Source organism: Phocoena sinus, chromosome 9 (assembly GCF_008692025.1).
Source record: "Phocoena sinus isolate mPhoSin1 chromosome 9, mPhoSin1.pri, whole genome shotgun sequence".
NCBI lineage: Eukaryota > Metazoa > Chordata > Mammalia > Artiodactyla > Phocoenidae > Phocoena > Phocoena sinus.
In genome coordinates, this window is record NC_045771.1 from 23,044,907 (window position 1) to 23,065,931 (window position 21,025).

Here is a 21,025-nt window from a genome sequence, read left to right on the forward strand (position 1 = left end):
GGAATGTGGAGAACAGCCTGTGCTCTATAGCCACTTGCTGAGAACAGACAAGCTGCCAGGGGAGAGCACAGGCATCTTCCCTCTCCTCCTGGCCAACCTTCCACTCTTTACAGACCCATCTATCTCATACCTGACAACTCTGCTGCGTGCCCATCTGTGTCTCCATACTCAAATTCCAGGGTAGGGCAGTCCACAGAGCCCTGTAATGGAGAAATCTTTGTGGTAACTTGGGGAAAAGGCTGACAAAAGGAGATCACACCCTCATTTCATTTTCCACCTCTCTTGGAGGCCAAAGTTAGAGGAAGAAGGCAACTAGGAGAGTTCCATCTGGGCCTTTCATCCAAGAAGTACCCTCCTCCAAGCCAAAATTAGAGGCTCAGTGTGGGGCTGGGCTGAAGATTCCTATATAGAATCAGAAACTCTGGGCAAAGGACCAGGATCATGAACAGATATGAAAGCTACAATCTGTGCCCATATCTGATCTACATAAACACAGACCTGAAGAACATCTAGCTAATCTCTAGAAAAACAAGACGGATGAAAACAAAAGAAGTAAACTGGATTCTGACTTCAGCTCTGTCATTAACCCATTGTATGATTTTGTATGATTTCATTCTGTGGATCATAGTTCCTCATATATAAAAAGGTGTCCTTAGTTCCAATATTCCACAATTTTAGGACTGTCAAATAAGGTAGCATTTCCACTTCAAATTGTACTAAAGGCTAGATTTCCTATGATGTTGTATGTAAAAATTTATAATACCCTTTTTTTTTTTTTTTAATTATTTATTTATTTTTGGCTGCATTGGGTGTTTGTTGCTGTGTGTGGGCTTTTTCTAGTTGCGGCGAGCGGGGCTACTCTTCATTGCAGTGCGCGGGCTTCTCATTGCGGTGGCTTCTCTTGTTGCGGAGCACGGGCTCTAGGTGCGCAGGCTTCAGTAGTTGTGGCGCTCTTGGGCTTAGTTACTCTGCCGCATGTGGGATCTTCCCGGACCAGGGCTCAAACCCGTGTCCCCTGCATTTGCAGGCAGACTCTTACCCACTGTGCTACCAGGGAAGGCCCTATAATACCCTTTTAAAAGTATTTTTAATATAATCCTACACCCGAACCTCTTTAAGCATTTTGGGATAGATTTTTCCTACCAATATATTAATAAATATGAATTAAAAAAATTTTGAATGCCAGGTCTTGTCACATACTATGTGATCTTGAACAAGTTACTTAACCTCTTTGTGCCTCAGTGTAGTATAAAAAATGTATTTGGTCTTTGCCCCATCACCCACCTTCCTGGCACAGAGCTCTTAAAACCTTTGGAATTTCCTGAGTAGTAGGAGTGCCTGTTATTCATAAGGAGCTCCTGTCAACCATACTTGAGGTTATGCTAATGAGGTGACTTAGAGTGAGAATTTCAAAAAAGGAGCTCCAGGGAGGGGAGGAGGCTGAAGACTGAGTTTAATCAAGTGGCCAGTGGTTTGACCAACCATGACTAGGTAACGAAACTCCATATAAAAACTCTGGGGGGGCTTCCCTGGTGGCGCAGTGGTTGAGAGTCCGCCTGCCGATGCAGGGGACACGGGTTCGTGCCCTGGTCCGGGAAGATCCCACATGCCGCTGAGCGGCTGGGCCAGTGAGCCATGGCCGCTGAGCCTGCGCGTCCAGAGCCTGTGCTCCGCAACGGGAGGGGCCACAACAGTGAGAGGCCCGCGTACCGCAAAAAAAAAAAAAAAAAAAAACTCTGGGGCTTCCCTGGTGGTGCAGTGGTTGAGAGTTTGCCTGCCGATGCAGGGGACACGGGTTCGTGCCCTGGTCCGGGAAGATCCCACATGCCGCGGAGCGGCTGGGCCCGTGAGCCATGGCCGCTGAGTCTGCATGTCCACAGCCTGTGCTCTGCAACAGGAGAGGCTACAGCAGTGAGAGGCCCACGTACCGCAAAAAAACACAAACAAAAAAACTCCGAAACAATGTGATTTGGGCACACCAATGTGCTAGGAGGGTAATGCCACAGAGAGGGCATGGAAATTCTGCACCACTCCACCTCCATACCTTGTCCTATGCCTCTTTTCATTTTGTTCCTGAGTTGTATTCTTTATAATAAAATTGTAGTCATAAATATAGCACTTTTCTTAGTTCTGCAAGTTGTTCTTGCAATCTATCGAACCTGAGGGGGACAGTCATGGTAACCCCTGAATCTGTAGTTGGCCAGGCAGAAGCGCAGGTAGTCTGGGGATTCCACTGTGGCTGACATCTGAAGTGCGGGCAGTCTTGTAGGACTGAGCCCTTAACTTGTGGGGTCTGTGCTAACTACGGGTAGTGTCAGAACTGAATTGGTATCAGGGAATTGTTGGAAAATGACGTACTCAGTTTTCTCATCTGTAAAATGAGGATAATTCATAGGGTCATTGTAAGGACTAAATGAGATAATAGAGGAAAAGCACTTAGCACACAATCCAGCACCTGGTAGCACTATGTGGACGGTTACTCCAAGAATTTTACTTACTCTACTTATGATTTTAATATATTATAAAGGCATTTTTCTCATACTATTATTATTTTTTTAAAGATAAAGGTTTACTTTTTAAAAAATGAATATTTATTTATTTAGGCTGCGCTGGGTCTTAGCTGTGGCATGCAGGATCTTCGTTGCCACATGCAGGATCTTTGTTGCAGTTTCCTGGATCATTAGTTGCGACATGCAGAATCTTTAGTTGTGGCATGCATGTGGGATCTAGTTCCCTGACCAGGGACCCCTGCATTGGGAGTATGGAGTCTTAGCCACTGGACCACCAGGAAAGTCCCTGTCTCATATTATTATAACTGTCACTTTAAACAGCTAAGAGAAGAGTTCCCTGATGGCCTAGTGGTTAGGATTCTGGGCTTTCACTGCCACGGCCTGGGTTCAGTCCCTGGTGGGGGAACTACAAACTGCACAGCACAACCAAAAAAAAAAAAAAATTTTATTAAAAATAAATAAACAGCTAAGTGGACAGATGTCTATTGGCTTACTTAACCAATTCTCTATTGTTGCACATTTGTTTTTAATTTTTCTTTACTATGTACATGAAGCTGTAATACTCTAATAAATTTTTTTCATATTTAGGATCTTCTCTGACAGATTTTTATAACGGGAATGAATGCATCAAACCTTATGACAATTTGTATGGCTCTTTGTACATGACAAGTTGTTTTCCAAAACCACTTTATGAATTTACACTGCCAAAAAGGTGATTCATGTTTAAATCCACTATAGCAAAGATTTCTAAACTTCTGGATTACAGGGACCAGTAAGAAAAAAAAAAGGTGGATGGTGGAGAATGACATAAGGTTGTTGATGTTTTATTTTCTAAGTAGAAACTTAAAAAATCTCTTAAATATATATATAATTTTAAAAAATCGTTGAATGCCCCCAAAATGCAAAAGACAAAAATATCAGAATAAGAGCCATTAAAAGCAGTGAAGCTTTTTTTGACTGTAAGTCAAAGTATAAGTAAACTTTACGTCGTGTCCCAACACACACAAAACTGGAACAGAAGTTTAACAAAATAATATTTACCACTACCATATGTGATAAACCAGTACTTCCAATTAGTCTATTTCTTTAAAAAAAATGTTGGTCTCAACTCACAGGTTACTCCCTACAGTTTGAAAAACATTGTTTTAAATTACATACATCCTTTAAATTTAGCGTATTGAACTACATTTTATGAAAAACTCACTTCAATGCCTTGAATTTTCCTCATTTTGCTACAAACCAGTTAAACTTTGTCAAGGACTTTGGGAACGACCTGAAGCAAGAAATCTGGCTGTAAGAGGTCTGAGGTGAATCTTTTGGTTAGGTTAAGAATCTTTTTATTAAGCAAACAATCATTCTCTAGCTTCCTTTTAAGGTTAGGATATCCATACACTAAGCCATTGGGAGAGGGTAGGTCTATGGTACCCCTATAAACACAGTGATGTACGAGGCTCTGTTGACTTGTGCCAACAGTAATTCTCTTCCAGAAATTCCTGAAGCCCTAGAGAGGAAAGAAAATCATCCTGCCCAGGACTGTTTTCCACAGGAATGCAAAAGGAGGGAGGGAAGGAAAAGCAGATAGTCATCTATCTGAGAGTCAGCAGAGAGTCCGGCACCCGGGTGTTGTGATAGGGGACGTATTGACAGGTAAGAGCAGCTCTCCTGCTGCAGTGGAAGGTGAAGGAAAGCTAATGTTTCCGGCCAACCTTTGGGCAGGCAATAAGCTCAGATGGTGAGGATCACTGCAGTTGTTCATTTCCACATGAAAAGTGCAGCTGCAGACAATCAGGCGGTAAACTGTGGTGCAGGTGGAAAGCTCTGAGTCTCTGGATACTGAACTCACTGGCAAGAGTAAAACTATCAGAGCCTTTTCCTGAAGGAAGACTTGATAGGTAGGGAAAAGGCCTCCTGGTTCAAGAGGAGTTTTAATTCACCCATAGAACATATCATTCCGAAATTATTTTATTCACTCCCACACTGTCTCTGCACCCCGACTGTGGAGAGACCGCTGTATTCCTAGCACCTAAAACAGTGCTGGGCATATAGAAAGAACTCAACAACTGTTAAATTAATAAAAGACTCATCCCCCTGCCCCACCCCCCAAAAACCATCTGAACAAGAACGATGTCTCTATGGGGGAAGGAGAAACAGGGTGCCCTAAAAGGCCAGATTCGTACTGAGGCAGGGAGGGAGATGATATGGTGCATAAAACCCTGATCCAGTATGGCAGGAGGGCTGAGCTCTGCCTCTGAAAGGTGGTGTGATTTTGGGCCAGTCTTTTCACCTCCTCCACTTCTCTCTTTTATAAAATGGGATGGATTCCTGCTTGTCTGTATCAAAATGGAAAGCATACATGAAATCCCTTTGAAACTGAAATACAGTTCAAATGGTAAACTGTGGACTGTGATGCCTAAGATCTGGCTTCTACTACCAGTTCTGTCCCTTGATGATGATGATAATATAGTACTAAGAGCTACTGTGCGCTAACCAACTACATGCACCGTGCCTGCACTGAATTAAACATTTCATATTCAATTATCTCATTTTGACTTTATCGCAACCTTCTGAGGCAGGTAGTATTAACCTCTTTTTACAGAGGAAGAAACTGGAGCTCAGAGGCTGGCAATCTGCCAAAAGTCACACCAAGAGTAAATGGTAGGGCTGGGATTCAAAACCTCAAAACCTGCTCTGACTGAACCCAAAGCCTGGTACCCCTGGCCACTGTGCCAGATGTATGACCTTCGGCAAGCTACTTTTGTCTCCCACTTCCGTCAAAGCAAGGGCTAAAACCCGGTGACCTCTACAGACCCTTCCACACCTGACATTTTGTGGTCTGATTCCCCGCTCAGATCCGGTTCTGCTCTTGGCTAGCTGATGGAAGCTGGCTGGATGAGGGGGTTGGAGTGAATGTTAATTCACTCCTTTCATCCTCCTAGTTAGGGTTTCTTTTAAGAAGAGGGAACATTCATACTCCCCTCTGTGGGTCTGTATCGTGGGGGGGGGGGGGTCCATCCACCCGCTCTGGTACTGCCCCGCCTGACTCCTGTGTCATTAACCCTTACGGGGAGGGGGCCTGATGTCCGTGGAAAGTGCTCCCTCAAGGGCTCGCCAGCACACGGGGGGAAGGGGAAGGGCCCAAGTCACGCGGCTGCTCTGCTCGGCTCGGGGTGCCTCGGGGTGGGAGGGCGGCTGCCCCCACGCCGACCTTTTCACTGCGGCCGGGCTCCGGCCTCCGGCCTCCCACCCCTCAGGCCACTCACTTCACCTCTCCGCGCCTGTTCCTCCTCCGTAAATCGGCCTTAAGAATTACCACTCCGGAGGGCTACAGCGATTAAGTGAGATAAATATGTGAAAGTATCCCGGACGCTGGATATCACGCTCTATCTTCGCGCCCCCCGAGGGAGGCCAGAGGGCTAGAAAGCCCCAGACCCGCGGCAGGAGACGGGCGGAGAGGGTCAGGGGCTGCAGAGCCCGGAGTTCAGGCTGCGGCGTGCCCAGCAGGCGCCCGCTCCGAGAGGCGGCACGGGGCGCGCAGGGGTCTCCCGGCGGCGGAGGGGCACGCGACCGAAACACCTCAGCCAACGCTTCTCGCCCCGGGCGTCTCCCGGCCCCAACTGAAAGCTCTCCGGGCTCCTCACCTCCGACTCCCGCCGCTGGCTTCTGAACGTTTCCCGGCCTTTAGGCGCCGCCGGCTTCCCTTTGCCGCCGCCGTTGCCGTTGCCGTTGCCATAGCCATTGGCAGGCGGGTTCCCGGACCCGGGCGCCGCGGGGTCCTCCATGCGGCTCTCGTCAGCAGCTCCCCTCTGCCGCTCTGCGCTCTCTGCCAGGGGTTACCCCACAGCCGCCGCGCGCCGGAGCCAGGCCCCGCCCCCTCCACAGCTATTGGTTGAGACCTTTATCCGCAGCCCCACCCTGCATCGCGATTGGCTGTTCAACCTCTCTGAGCGGGACTTGGAGGGGGCTCATTCAAGGGATTTTTTTTCCCACTCCCGCGGCGTCCCTGGTAGCCTGACACTCCGTGGTCGGCTCTTAGCTCCACCTCCCACGTCCTGGGCCTTGAGCTCTAGGTGGTCAGCTCTGCTTCTCACTAGGTGTCCCTCAGCCCTCACCCCATCCCAAATAGCGATCGTTTTGGGGAGCTCTAGTCTCTGCCTGCTGCTCCACTGCAGTCTTCGTTTCCCCAGTATCACAGACCTCTGCCCCCAAGTCCTGGCTCCTGAATACTTTCCAAATCCCGCTTCAGTCGAAGGGGAGGGATGGCACCGCCGGGTGGCCAGGGACACCGCAGGAAACGAGCGACTCTCCCTCTCTGGAAGCTGAGATTTCAGAGGCGAACTCATTCCACTCGGAGTGAGGGCTTGACTGGGAGACTGGGGGTTGAGGGGTGGAGTGGGGCGTTTTTACTTCACTGAAATTGCTGGTGCCTTTCCGGGCTGTTCCTGGCCATCTGCCTTTCTCTGCTGAAGGGGTGCATCTTCCTCATGGTGTGAGCTAGGGAGTAAAAGTTGATTGGAGTACAAATCCCCAGCGCCACCTGTTCCCCAGTCCTTTCCTTCATTCTAAGATCCTTCCTAAGGGCTCAGTGTTACCTGGGGCAAATGAGGCTGTGTGGTTTGCCCACTTTGGAACTTAACGTAAAAAGCGTCTTACAGTAAATATGTGTGCAGTCTGGGATGGTAATAGAAGCCCCAAACAAGTTGGGGGGGGTTGTTGAACTGCCACTTTGTTCCAGGCATTGCACTAGACTCTTTCCAGATATATCTCTCCTACAGGTTGTTTTCACTAATCCAATATTACTGACAAGGAAACCGGGACTCTCAGAGACTAATTACTCCTTGCTTGCAGTTCCAAGGTATCATATTCTAATATCTTGTTTCAGTGTCTCTCGCTGGAGGAAACTCTGCTCTTCTCTTGGCTAACTTCTATTCTTCCTTAAAAATTCTATTTAGTCATCACCTCCTTCTCCAGAAAGCCTTTCTTTTGACCCTCATCAACCTACTCAGGCTGTGCTGGTGTCAGCCAAGTCTGCCTGGATCCACAATCCTTATATTTTCTACTACATCCTCAAAGTAAGGGGCCCAAAGGAATTATCCCCCCTTCTTGTATCATACCTCTCCCTCACACTTTCCTCTGCTAATTAATAGGTGACAGATCAAGACAGAGTTGAGAGTGAGCACTCCTTGGAGATTTCTGAGTTCCTTTCTCTCCCTGGTCTCCAACATCTCCTTACTGTACCCACCCACAATTTTCCCTTTCCTCTCCCATTCCCACCACCCACCCACCTCAACCTGGATATAAGCTCTCTGAGAGTAGCTTTTGTTCATCTGTGTATTGCTCATTTCTGTGTGTTTAACACAGGGTTTCTTCTGTACTGTCGACTGAAAAATGTCTTGTCGTGGGGAGCTGTTTTGTGCACTGTAGAATGTTTAGCAGAATCCCTGGCCTCTCTTCACGAGATGCCAGCAGTACCCTCCCCCTAACCGTGACAACCAAAAATGTTTCCAGATATTGCAAAATATCCCTGGGTGGGGTTGCAGGGGGCAAAATCTTCTGTGGTTGAGACCTACTGGTTTAAACAGAATTGAATTGATATGAATTTCTAAGAAAGTCTCTGGCTCAAGGCCTAAACTATTTGATTTTGGAATTTTTTTCAGGGTATAATTTTGTTAAACTCTTAAAGATTCATACTCTGCTTTAAAATTCACAACCCACACCTAGCTCATCACTGCTTCAGTGTGGTAAACCTGCCACAGCACAACCCATTGGGGCTTCTTAATAAAATTATTTTCTACCTTCCCTCTTCCCAGTATATCTCCTCCTAAGCAGTCAGAGCTCTAGGACTGACAAGCCCAGAACTTCATATTCTTTTGTGAGCCTAGTCAATCATCAGGATCCCCAACAATGGTGACATACAGGGTGGCTACTTTTGAGGTTTTGTTCTTTTTCCAACCTATCCCTAGGGCCAAGGGAGCAGAGTAATCTTCAGTTGGGAGTAGAATTGAGGACAACAGCTCTCAAGTCCCCTCTGGCCTTTATGTAAAGCCATTTGCTGAGCCTAGAGCTCCATCTGGCTTCACTTTGGGAGATGGGGTTTAAAAAAGCAGTGCTATGGAGATTGCAAAGAATCAACATGGGGAGAGACCTCAATCCAGTATCTTTTCCACACTGCAGTAGAATGGGAGCCAGTAAAGATCAGACATCTATCTAATCATTAGAGGCCCAGACTTTCAGAGCTTATCATAAGGAGGAAGATATCTGGAAACAACTACTGGAAGAAGTAACAAGAAACAACAGATTAACTGAAAACTTTGAAACTCTGGGCCATGTAATTGGCACACACTCAATTTCTTTTAGCTTATTTGTCAACAAAGAAGTGACAGCCATCAACACCACTGACCACAGAGGTACCCGTAAATATACCTTGGAGCTAATTAGGGACTGGTCCACATCTTGCAGAGATGGCTCCAGTGTGGAATTATTTTTAAACCTACACTACCACTTTCCCTTGTCCCCAAACTCAGGTATTCTGAAGCTGCTGGCAGAGGGCTAGAGGTATAAATAGGTATAGTTACAAGGACCAAACATACCCCTTTCCCCATATAAGCACTCCACTTTAATCCAGAGGTTGCTTGGATATGTGATTATATAGATAACACCTGGCATTGAAAAAGCTTTAAAATAAGATTGCAGGAAGTCTTAAAATACCTAGTTTTTGAGGGTATCGGGCAGCCAGGATAAAATAGTACAACAGAAAAAGGATAAGAATACCCTCTTTGCCCTATAAAGAGCACATGTGGGTGTAATGAGGCAATTCAGGCTGTAGGGCCCTAGGCTGAGACAAGGAATCGATATTTATGTAGTACCTAGTGTTTGCTGGGTCTGTAAGCAGTATTTTAAAAATTAAATCAGGTCATTAAATCTTTAGGAGATAAGCATTATCCATTTCACAGGCAAGAAAACTGAGGCTCTGAAGGGTTATATAATTTGGCCGAGTCACACAACTTGTAAATGGTAGAGCTGGTCAAGTCAGCCTGACTCCAAGCTCTTTCCACAACATCACGAGATTGAGAAACTGCACAGCAGTGGGCAGCCTGGGATTACCCTGTGAATCTGAAATTAAGACCGAGGCACTCAAGTTTCCATCCTACACAAAAGAGGAGTCAAACCTTGCTGTAGGGCTTCCCTGGTGGCTCAGTGGTTGGGAGTCCGCCTGCCGATGCAGGGGACACGGATTCGTGCCCCCGTCTGGGAGGATCCCACATGCCGCAGAGCGGCTGGGCCCGTGAGCCATGGCCGCTGAGCCTGTGCGTCCGGAGCCTGTGCTCTGCAATGGGAGAGGCCACAGCAGTGAGAGGCCCACGTACCGCAAAAAAACACAACAAAACAACCTTGCTGTAGTGGAGCAAATCCTGCCAGCTGGTTTACAGGCTCCATGCTAGCTGCTGCATTCTCCTTTGAGAATGGGCCACCTTTGAACCATTACCAATTGCCCAGGCTATTCCAGCCCTGTGGCCCTTAGTTTAGACAAACAGAAGTCAAAGTGGCATGAGATTCTGATAGGGAAGAAAACATCTTGCATACAGGATATAGAACTTGTTTAGGTTGTCAACTAAAGAAAGTAGCTATCTTTAGTAGCTATTTCTCAAAAATGGCTACTCTACTGGTAGTTGAGAAAGAACAGGCAGTTGGACTCATCCTCTGGTTATGATTTACTCGGGCAAAACCTGACTTAGAGACAATTCTCTGCTAGATTCATTTCTTTCTTCTCTTTGGTTGGATGTCATAGTCAGGTCCTGTAGTCAGGGTCTTTTGGTCCCAAACCACAGGAGGCTCCTTTTTGTGCTCTCCAGCTTATGGCAGCACACAGAGGGCTTGGGGGACCAAGATCCAAGCTTTAGTTTCTCTGCCTTAAGCCTATACTTCTCAACTCCCCCAGAGTAGTCGCTTTACGAAGGCAGGTTCTTTATACACATAATGGGGTGGGAAGTGGGGGAAGGGTGATATTTATGAGTGGAATGACCCACCATGGAACAAGGGACTCAAGGCTAAGGACACTTAAACATGCCTATTGGTAAGTGCTTCAGCTTTTCACATCCTTGCGCTACAGCAGGCTCTCTAGCCTGTTGCCCAGAAGCCTCTCTCATCTCTAAATTCCTAGTTCACTGAAGCAAGGAATACTCTCAGTACAAGAATCCATTTTAAGAATATTTTATTTTTCTTTTGAGATTACATATTCATTATTGCTGATCTAATACAATCACTTAGACATAAAGATTTCCAAGAGCCTCTCAGATATGGCAATCTTTAGAGGTTTTATTTCCTTTCAGTAAGATGACAATGAGAACTAGATGATTTTACATATATATGTATGTATATATAGTTTAGAACTTGTCCACATATAATTTGCTGGTGTTGCCTATTTTTTCCTGTAATTTTCCTTTATTAAAAAAGCTTAATGCAACAATGCATTTTGATTTCTTTTTTAAAACCATGACAAAGTTAATTTTGAGAAAACCACAGGAGCAGCAATTTCAGATCTGTTCAGAGAAAAGCCAAGCAGCAAAAAAGCTTTGCAGGAGTATGTGGCCATGGGGAGCCGTGCTCATATGGGAGGGGAGGATGAGGAGGTCGGAGGGCAGAGGAAAGGTAGACCAGATACTTTTTTTTTTAATGAGAAAAAGAAAACAGTATTTCCATTAAGAAGGCAAAAAACCTTGAAAACTAGCACAAATTCACTGCAGAGAAAATGGTAAGATTCCCCACAGGCCAGGGTCACATATAAAGAGCTAATTAGTCTTCTTTCCCATGCTTCCAGATACCTAGGATGCATCTGAGGTGAGAGCTCGAGGGAAGAAGATGCATTTGTTCTGATTACACGGGCAGAAAGAATAACGACCAAATTCCAACACCAAGGTAGAACCCAAATACTCAGGAGGCCTGGACCTCCTTTTCCTTAATGGTTATGACACAGAGTCCCCAGAAAGAGACGAAGAGTGGTCACCTGAAACTCAGAGGCAAATACCTCACCATGGGTAGCAACATGGGCAACCTAACCTAGAAGCCCAGTGTGGCTCTTTTTCATTTGGAATGGGTCTCTTCACATTTTCAAGGCAGAGTATGTCCTGTCAGGATCAGCACATAGTAAGCTCCACAGGCAGCCAGGCTTTGCTGAGAAACAGCAGGTTATGACTTTGGCTTAAGAACATAATAAGCTAGAGTCCAGATATCTGCCTAATGGAATCTTCTCTGGATATAAGATGAGACACAAATTTCATCTTCTGAATCTTCTGTTAAAGGGATCCAATTAATTAAAACAAAAAGCCAGAACAGGGTGGGCAAAAGGAAGAATTGAATGGCCTAGTGGGATTTTCAGCATTTATGATCTTCTCCATGAAAGAATATAGCCACGCATGTGGCATTTTTCCAGTACTTGCTAAGACATACGGCCTCTGAGGAACTAGATTCTATGGGCTGAGACTGTGTACTATTTAGTGAGGCAAACAACCATTTACCTAAGATCCACCTCCCTACCTCCAAAGGGAAGGTCACTTCCAGACTAGCTCTGTGGGTATATGTGAAGACCAGGAGAAGTTGGAGAAGGTAGAAATCGGAGAGCAGAATTAGGGTGGGAAGGTTATGGTGATTGTGGGTGGTCTGGTGTTTCCTTGGGTCACCTTGGTCTTGAGACTTTGAGGCAGACCAGGATAGGGGAAAAATGGAAAAACAAAACTGAGAGTGTTAAACAGGGTTAGCAGGGGGAGAAAGAACTCATTTCATTCAAGATTCCTAGGACCACTCCAGACTTTAACTCTTAGAACCAATCTGGTCCCAATGGAACCCTTAATACCAACAGGTCAGTCTCTAAAAGGAATCCAACTCTTAGGTGGGACGCAAAATTTCAGGCTGCTCACATTACAAATTTTTTGTAATGTTGGAGTTACTCAAGAAACTACCTCTGGAATACAGAAACCCAAGATGGCCAGAACGTAAAAAGATATCCCAGCAGAGGAGAAAGACCACAGACCAAATTGCAGAGACGTTAGATCTCAGTTTCATATTCAATGGCAATGGCCAAAGGGATGAATGTCTGACGACGTTCAAACTAGCTTTGATCATCTGGATTCAGTTTACGGTGTCATCTCTGTATAGCTTAGCCAGTTAAGCTGCAAAGCCCTTCCCAGGAGACAAATAAATATATTCTGCTTCTTTAGGGTGTTGAGTTGTGGGTCTGAAAGATCTGTCGCATTTCTGAAGCCCTGCTCTCCCAAATCCCTTGGAAAGTAAGCCTTTCCCTGCTCAGTTTCAGAAGGAGTTTTAGGCAATAGGAGGAAGTTTCAGGAAGCAGTGTTTCACAACAAGCCTCCTTTTCTGAGACAGTGCCAATCTGTAGGGAGCTTCCTGGGAAATTATCCAGTTAAATGACAAGGAAGTAAAATTATGGGCCCCAGTGGGGCTGGCCCTCACTTCCTGAGCAGAGGCTAGTTGGGTTAGAAAGAGGGCAAAGCAAATGTCTGATAAACATCAGAGCTGTTGAGGAAATAATAGAGGCACATTCCTCTTGGAACCTGAAATTGTTAAAATGGACATAAATATTCAAGGAGAAGGAAGGAGTCCCGGGTAAGGAAGGAGACTCCCAGGAAACAGAGGCACAGCTGAGTTCTTTGTGTATCTTGCCAAAGCCACAACACTCCTTCCTTCCTTCCATTTTATAAAGAAGGCAATGATAGTGATGGTCAAGGCTGGGAACCCAGGCCATGTTAATTCAGTGGCTTCCAAAAGGCCTCACCTGGGGAAGGGCCAAAGCTGAGAAAGGCAGCTGCTAAAAATTTATTCCAGAAAACCTCAGAGAAGGAGGAGTCTGGAATCCATGGACTAACTCCTGAGCCTGGACAAGAGAACAATGCCCAGTGCTGAGGATTCCGAGTCAGTGGGGAATGACTCAAAAGATCCACTGGGAACCCCATTTCTTTCCTTCCTCAGCCTGTCCTCTGCGGCTCTCACAGCCCTCAGGACAGCAACCACACTCTGGGCCAAGGCGACATTTATTATTTAGGTTAATAAATAAATAACCTAACATATAGGGTGAGCACGGCAGGCAGCTGATTGGAGAAGCAGCTTGCTGGGTTCTTTCCTGTATAGGAGTGGAGAAAAGACTTGGAGTTCTATTCCTTAAAACTTCTTCTGGCTTGAATTACAGGAACTTAATACCTGCAGGAAAAAAGAAAGATGAGACTGTGATGTTATCAGCTTGTGGGGATACTGGGACATGAAGAGCCGGCCTAAAGGTATAACGGGGAGGCAGGGACTTTTCTGCAGTGTATGGTGAGGGTAGATAAATGTGGTGCTTTTTCACATCAATGAAGAAGGCCAGTTTTTCTCCATACAGGGTAAACATCAAATCAAGAAGATGAAGTGGCAAATTCAGGAAAGGGAACACTGTTTAATGTCTGGAGAAGGCCTCAAGGAATCATTTGGGGGTGGTAGTGAGTGGGAGTGGGTTTATTTTCCTGAGTTCATGTAAATATGGTGATGGATGAAAAGACCAATTCCAGTGCAGGAAGCTCATCACTACTCAGGCTTCCCTATTTTATGGGGAGTCCAAGGCACCTGTAGTAATTGGGCTTGAAGGGCCCATTCTTGTTGAGCCCCAGATACTTGGCCTGTTCATCTGTCAGCTCGGTCAGGTGGGCATCAAAGGTGGGCAGGTGTAGGCTGGCCACATACTCATCTGGAACAAAAGATCACAAAAGACCTGGTATAAGCATTCTTGCCTCTTGTCTGGCTGTTCTCTCCAGCCTTAAAAAGTTGGAAGACACCTTCTAATTCTCGGAGCTGAACGAAAAATGCTTAACTTTTGCTCACTGGACCTCAATTCTAAGGAATGGTTGCTTGAGCTTAAGCCCAGTGCTTTCCAAAGTCATAACATTTCTTCCTTACAAGCTGTTTCAGCCTTGAACCTTTCCTTCTCCCCAGAAAAGTGAGAAATGAAAGAAGCAATAGGCCTTAGAGTCTAAAAGGAAGGATGGGACAGTGGGTGGACTCAAAATCAGGAAGCTCCAACTTTAGTTCTGCCTTGTACTTTATACTTTAGGTCACTCAGAAAAACTAACACTTGGGGAGCTCCGAAAGGAGTGACTGAGAAGGACACTACACCCTTAGTTCTTATGGGTTTCTATGTTACACCCTTAGTTCTATGGGTTTCTCTTACCTGAATACATATTGCTTATTCAGAATTTTGAGTCATTTCCTATGTATTTGTTGGGTCTCCCTAACTTCATTATACATTCAGTTATGGACTGTTCTACTTTTTTATATTCTTCCAAGGTGTCTATTAAAGGGATAATATGTCAACTTCTCACAGTTGCTGTGCATCTAATGCTGAAGCAAAACAAAACCAGAAGCTGATTTATTCCCTGATCTTTGGCTTGGGAGTTTATAAACATACGGTATCAGTTCAGGTGTTTGAAGCAGGTTCGTTAAAAATTTAAGACAGTTTAATGTTTCTCCTATACGAAATGGCCACATAACTAAACTCTTAACTGAAGCTATTCAGAGTCTTTCCTTTGGCCTGAAGCAACAGGGTCAGAGTTAGAAGGTGTAGTATGAAAGTCTTCTTGGTCTGAGAAAAGTTTGGTAGGAGCTACTTAGCAGCCTAGAACTGGAGTAAGTCAGATGTCACAAGGTAGGAGATGATTCCTCTTTCTTGTGGGGGGAAGAGTTTTTTTTTTTCCTTTGGGATTTTTTTCTTGTGTAATAGATACTTTGGGAAAATCCTTAAAATTCACAGGCAGGTAAACTAAATCACAGCAAAATGTCCTTACTTCATTAGGACAACCTATTTGGAAAACGTGATAAATCAACTGTGGATGAAATCTAAGAATCTTAGCTCCTACTTTACAAGATGAAGATATCTTTTTTCTATCCCTAAGAAATATAATGCCCCCAATCTTCCCTTAGCCTCTGACTCTGAACTACTTGGTAAGGACTGGGATAGAAGAACTCATGCTTACCCATTTTCTTGGGCAACAGGTAGACATCCTGCTTATAGCGACCCTCAGGAGCATTGTAGAGTTCTATCAAGGCAAGAGCCTAGAAAAGCAGAGAAATGGATGCTGACGTGCCATTCATAGCAATCTACCCCATATCAAGTGAAACCCTGATGGGCTAATGACTCTTTCCAGCCCACTGCTTCCCCACTCTGGAGGCCTTACCTGAGTAGTTGCAGTGATCGAGAGCACAAATGTAGGCACTGTGGAGCAGCTTAGGTTTAGCAGACGGCCCTAGAAAGCAAAGGTTAACACACAAATGGGTTGGTTAGATGAAGTCTCTGGCTTTGAGGAGTGAGGGAAGAACACGACAGCCATTTTCCAAACACTTCCCAACTAACATGCTGGACAAAATGCAGGTGTTCAGTCAGTGGTAATGAACTGATTAACATTTGAGTGAAATGTTAAGAAATTCTGGAAAATCTGATGAAGATAATAAGATAAAAGATCTCTGCGTTTATGTAAAAAGGAATAGAGATAGTTACATGATACTGAGGCTTATGCCAAGGGAGGGTATATTCCCCTTGAATTTTCTACTTTCTACAACAGAATATCTTCCTTCTGAGGCATCGATATTCCTTCGGAAAACTGTCCTAAACAATGATCTGGTCAAATCCAAGGGCAACCTCTCCAGGTCGTGATGGGGGACATTTTTTGACTTAGGAAGCTGTGATGGTTTCTGTGCTTTTTCCTCAACCTGGTTCCCCTGAATTCAAGGGCAGTCATGTATTTCCAGTGGGTGATTCAGAGAGTTAGAATGCCTAGAACCTTCCCCCCAATGCCATTCTTTCCTACTTTATTTCCTAGGAAGCTTGACCACGTTTTCTGCTCAACCATTGTAGCCAAAAACAACTATGGTGCTAGCTTTTGCCACCAAAATTACTAGATGGGACCTGGAAATAAGTCACCAGACAGTGGGCTGACTTTAAAGCAATTAGTGAATATTTAACAACCTGCCAGTCCCCTCCCTGTACACACTCCTGTACATACTTTATAGACGCCCTAAAGTATTTGAGAAGGTGAGATAAGGTGAGAAAAAGTGAAGAGAATAGGAAGAAGACTCAAAAATAAATTTAAAGGCCTCTAGATGAAGACAGTATGTTTTCATTTTCAGTTTCTTTAATTAAAAAAAAAAAGACTGAAAATCAAAACTCAAGGAAAGTATTATTGTCCCCCTTGTAATCTTGGTATCTTTCCCTGAAGAAGAGAAAGTGTTAAGGTAAAAACAGGGGGCATTGTTACAGCTGTCAGAAATCTAGGATAGGAAAGAGAAGCTCTCAAGAAAGGAAAAGTGGCCAAACATTGACATGGGAGTCTAAGTGGCCTGAAAGTCAAGAGTAGGGCTGAGCTAGAAGAAGCCAGGAAAGGGAAATATCAATCACACAACCAATACATAGCTGGGTATCTACTACACGTCTGGCTCAGTTTAGGGGAATGGACACTCAGAAACAGGGAATCTATTAGCAAAGACATGACCTTCTCAGAGTTTGCCTAAGATTATCTTAGTTACAGTCAGAAATATCTACTTTGTGCTTCCTGATTAAACCATCCCACAAATGACATTATCTCTTTATAAGCATCACTCAAAGTGGCAATGGTTCTATCCATTAATTCCTTCCACAGTAATAAGCCATTGTCTGACTCAACCTGTAGAGTGACATAGAGAGACAGGATAATTGGTGAAAAGTGGGGAACCAAAATAGTTTCTTAATTGCTGAATGAAAAGACCTTTCACAATTAGATGTAAAATCCATTGGTAAAGTAGTTAAGCTTATTCTTAAGAGGAGTTGAAAGTATGAGAGAACAAGAGGGGGAGGAGACATGGGTACTGCAGTCTCTCCTGTCAGGGGTGAACTTCTCCAGCCTCAGGTCTTACCTCTGCCAGCAACACTATCCTCTTGCCATCAGGCCATATTACATGGTCAACTTGGGATCTCACTCGCTCCCAGGTCAGTTCTGGTGTCCGAAGACTCGCCTGGAACACAATACAGCAAGCACACCATCAGCCATGCCAAGTCCCACTTTCTGGATGGAAAGATGTCGAAGGGAGCCATTTCAGATAGCAAGTTGAAAGAAGCAACCAACATGCCAGATGGAGAATACCTGCCCTGGGTTGGTTAGGACTGTTCCATTTCAGGGAATTTAATCTTAGGCCCAGCCAGGGAGAGATCACTCAGGATGTCATTCCACAACATATACTGTGCGCCCACTCTCTGCTGAGCACAGTAAAAGGTGCTATGGGAAATACAAAAGAAACCAAAGACATGGTTTCTGCCTTCAAAAAGCTCATACTTTAGTTCGGGACACAAAACAATACATATGTGAGGGGATAAAAGCCTTTAATACTTATGAAGCAACATGCAGACAAGTGCAAATTAATACAGTGCAGACTGAATACATAAGTGCTGAAGAGACACAGAGAACAGGAGGGTCAGAGCTGAGTGAGATTAGTCAGAGAAGAATGAATGTCCTACACATAGCATGCCGGGGCCCACGGTTCTGCTCTCATGTCCCAACATCCCAGGTTCCACCTTCTCAATGATGGTGGTTCACCCTAAAGTTACAGAAGCTTTGTGACCTAAGTGCAAATGTGAGGTAGCCTTTAGAGCAATGCATAATGGTAGAGTAAAGCTCCCAATGGCTCACCCTCCTTCCATTTCTGTATATTGTATATTCCGAGAAGAGAAGAAATGTTAAGTTTATTAACAGCAGTAATCAAATAACAGTCACAGGGTTTAGACTTAAGGCAACAACTTCCTTCTTCCAAGAGGCAATGCCTAAAATAGAAAGGAAGTCTGTACTCTAAGACTACCCATTGGCTCAAGTTGGTCAAATTGAGAAGTTCTGCCAAATAGTAGTTATCAGACAAATAAAGAGAAACACTTCCGTTATATGACAATCATTTACTGGGGTACATACTGTATGCTAGGCATTATAGCAAAGAACACTATTATAGATAAGACTGTGGACTCCTCTACTAGACTGTGAGCTGTTTATTGACAGGGACTGTATCTTCTTTTCTTTACTAATCTAGTGGGAAAGAAAGACATATAATTATAATTAGATTCAGTATATTCAGGACTTTATTAATGGTCTGGACCATTTCTTTATTAGGTAGATGGGAAATATAAAATCTCTTCCGATGTCAAGTTTCATAAATTAGTTCAACCTTTCTAGAGGGCAATTTGGCAGTAGCTAACAAAATTTCATATGTACCTAATCTTTGACCAATCAAATTCACTTTTAGGGCTCTATCCTATAGAAATACTTGTTCAAGTTCAGAAATATAAGCGCCCACGAATGTTTAACCCAACATTATTTATAATAGCAAAAAATGTAAATCAACATGGGAATGGCTAAGTAAATCAGGATAATTCCATACAATGGAATATAATGTAGTTCTCAAAAACAAAAAAGAAATTAGTAGATCTGTATTTGTTAACATGAAAACCATACCTTATTAAGTGAAAAAATCAAGTTGCAGAAATAATATGCTGTAACCTCAATTTTGTAAATTTTTTGCTTCTTACTTTATACGTATTTATGTTGCTTGAATTTTAAATTGAGGAAGTACTACTTTAAAATTAAGATTTTAAAAATAAAATTTATAAATAAATACTACAAATAGAGTTAAAAAGAATTTAAGCAAATAGGCCATTTGGGGACGTTAAGGATATACAGAGTAAATCCCTCAGCCTTTAGAAATATCACCATGGAGGACAATAACCATGTAGAGCCAAGAGATACTCTTTGGTAACACTAGCAATTTTTTTATTGAGATAATGGGACTTTAAGTATTTCAAGTTCTTAATGTTTCATACTCCCAATCTTCCATTGGATAAGCAATCTTGATGACTGGAACTAAAGAGCTGACACAATGATAACAAGAGTCTCTTGTCTTAGGAAATATTCCCTGGGAAAAAAGATGTGGTGGAATCAAGGAAAGGGAACTTCTTAGGAACATCATAAAAATGATCAGTGCTTAGTAGAGGCAATTTACTAGAGCACTGGGATGGCTATGATGCAAGCAAAAGACCTGAGGGTTTAAAATGGGGTTTGAAGAGCAACTTGGTTAAGTTATTCCCAGCACTGCCCATGCAGTTCCAATAAACTATTAAAGTCTATTTGGCATTTACACTCCTTGAGAGAAGTGTTTCCTATGGCTAGCACAGTTTTACAAGAATTTCTCTTAAAGACATCCAATGTCTTTTCTGTGGATTTATAATCACTAAGCAATCTACCAGGAAAAAGGTCCCCTATGCCCACTCCCTTCCCAAACTAGGTGTACGTCCCACTGTAAAGCCAAGAACAGCTGTGGTTCTAGTCCTGCGAAGCATGGAGTCGGTAGCAAGTCTCAGGCTGTAATTCTCTGGCTGGCAAAAACTTTTTTTTTTTAATTTATTTACTTTATTTATTTATTACTTTTGGCTGCATTGGGTCTTTGTTGCTGCACTCAGGCTTCCTCTAGCTGTGGCGAGCGGGGTCTACTCTTCGTTGCGGTGTGTGGGCTTCTCACTGCAGTGGCTTCTCTTGTTGCGGAGCACGGGCTCTAGGCGCGCAGGCTCAGTAGTTGTGGCGCACAGGCTTAGCCACTCCGCGGCATGTGGGATGTTCCCGGACCCGGGCTCGAACCCATGTCCCCTGCATTGGCAGGTGGATTCTTAACCACTGCGCCACCAGTGTAGCCCAGGCTGGCAAAAACTTTTAAAGCATGTGCACATAATGGTTTAACCACCTGAACTGTGAAGCTTACAGTCACACAGGCTGTCTATGTGATATATACGGGTAAGCAGGTTTCTTTTCAAGAGAAAGGAAGTATGTGACAGAGAGACTTGGACAAAAGGCAGCTAAGAGCACATCCCTATCACAGGTCCCCTAAGTATTCATGGTATTATTTTTCAGAAAAAAATACAGTTTTCTAAATGACCAACTCTTTCCATGAGCAATTGCTTCCTTAAAATGCAGCAGTCAACATCTCAAGGTTAGGTAAACTGTAAATTCCTCCACAAAAAAAGATCCTTACATTTTTGATCACTAAAAACTCTGGATAAAAATTTACCAAGTCATTTTCCTTCCCAGTTTTGCTGAGTTAACTTACAGTGATTCATCTCTCTTTATCACACTCTGCATCCAATCCATGTAGCAAAGCCCACTGGTCCTACCTTCACAATACATCACTTCTTATCACCTCCATTGTTTATCCATCTAATCCAAGCTACCTCCTTCTATTGCTGGAAATACTGAAAGAGTTTGCTATCGTCCCTATCACCACTCAAGCTCCAGAAGTGTTTTCTTCATACAACAGCCAAGGTTATTTTTTAAAACGTATGTCAGATTTCATCAGTCACCCACTCAAAACCTTCCAATGGCTTCACTTGTATGCAGAATAAAATCTAAAGTCCGTACCATGGCCTACGAAGCTCTACATAACCTTGCTGCCTCTTATCCTCATCCCCTTGCCCATTCTGT

At 44.1% G+C, this 21,025-nt stretch overlaps 2 protein-coding genes across 13 annotated transcripts in view; both read right to left on the bottom strand.

The window, feature by feature from the left end:
• The window catches only part of STRIP2 (striatin interacting protein 2), a 56,926-nt gene extending 50,600 nt beyond the window's left edge, over positions 1-6,326 (bottom strand). For 6 of the 7 annotated variants that reach the window (XM_032643610.1, XM_032643607.1, XM_032643606.1 and 3 more), the window contains exons 1-2: positions 6,149-6,305; positions 131-200 (exon numbers count right to left, since the gene is read on the bottom strand). In XM_032643610.1, the coding sequence (XP_032499501.1) occupies positions 131-200; positions 6,149-6,289 (211 nt within the window). In that variant the 5' untranslated portion in view covers positions 6,290-6,305. Of the gene's footprint in view, positions 1-130; positions 201-6,148 lie in introns of all 7 variants that reach the window. The other variant, XM_032643605.1, reaches the window with a different exon arrangement.
• A 4,376-nt stretch (positions 6,327-10,702) lies between these two features.
• AHCYL2 (adenosylhomocysteinase like 2) overlaps positions 10,703-21,025 on the bottom strand; it is a 204,276-nt gene continuing 193,953 nt past the window's right edge. For all 6 annotated transcript variants that reach the window (XM_032642990.1, XM_032642989.1, XM_032642994.1 and 3 more), the window contains 5 exons: positions 17,433-17,531; positions 15,722-15,790; positions 15,521-15,599; positions 14,118-14,238; positions 10,703-13,718 (listed from right to left, as the gene is read on the bottom strand). In XM_032642990.1, coding sequence (XP_032498881.1) covers positions 13,712-13,718; positions 14,118-14,238; positions 15,521-15,599; positions 15,722-15,790; positions 17,433-17,531 — 375 coding nt within the window. In that variant the 3' untranslated portion in view covers positions 10,703-13,711. The remainder of the gene's footprint in view (positions 13,719-14,117; positions 14,239-15,520; positions 15,600-15,721; positions 15,791-17,432; positions 17,532-21,025) is intronic.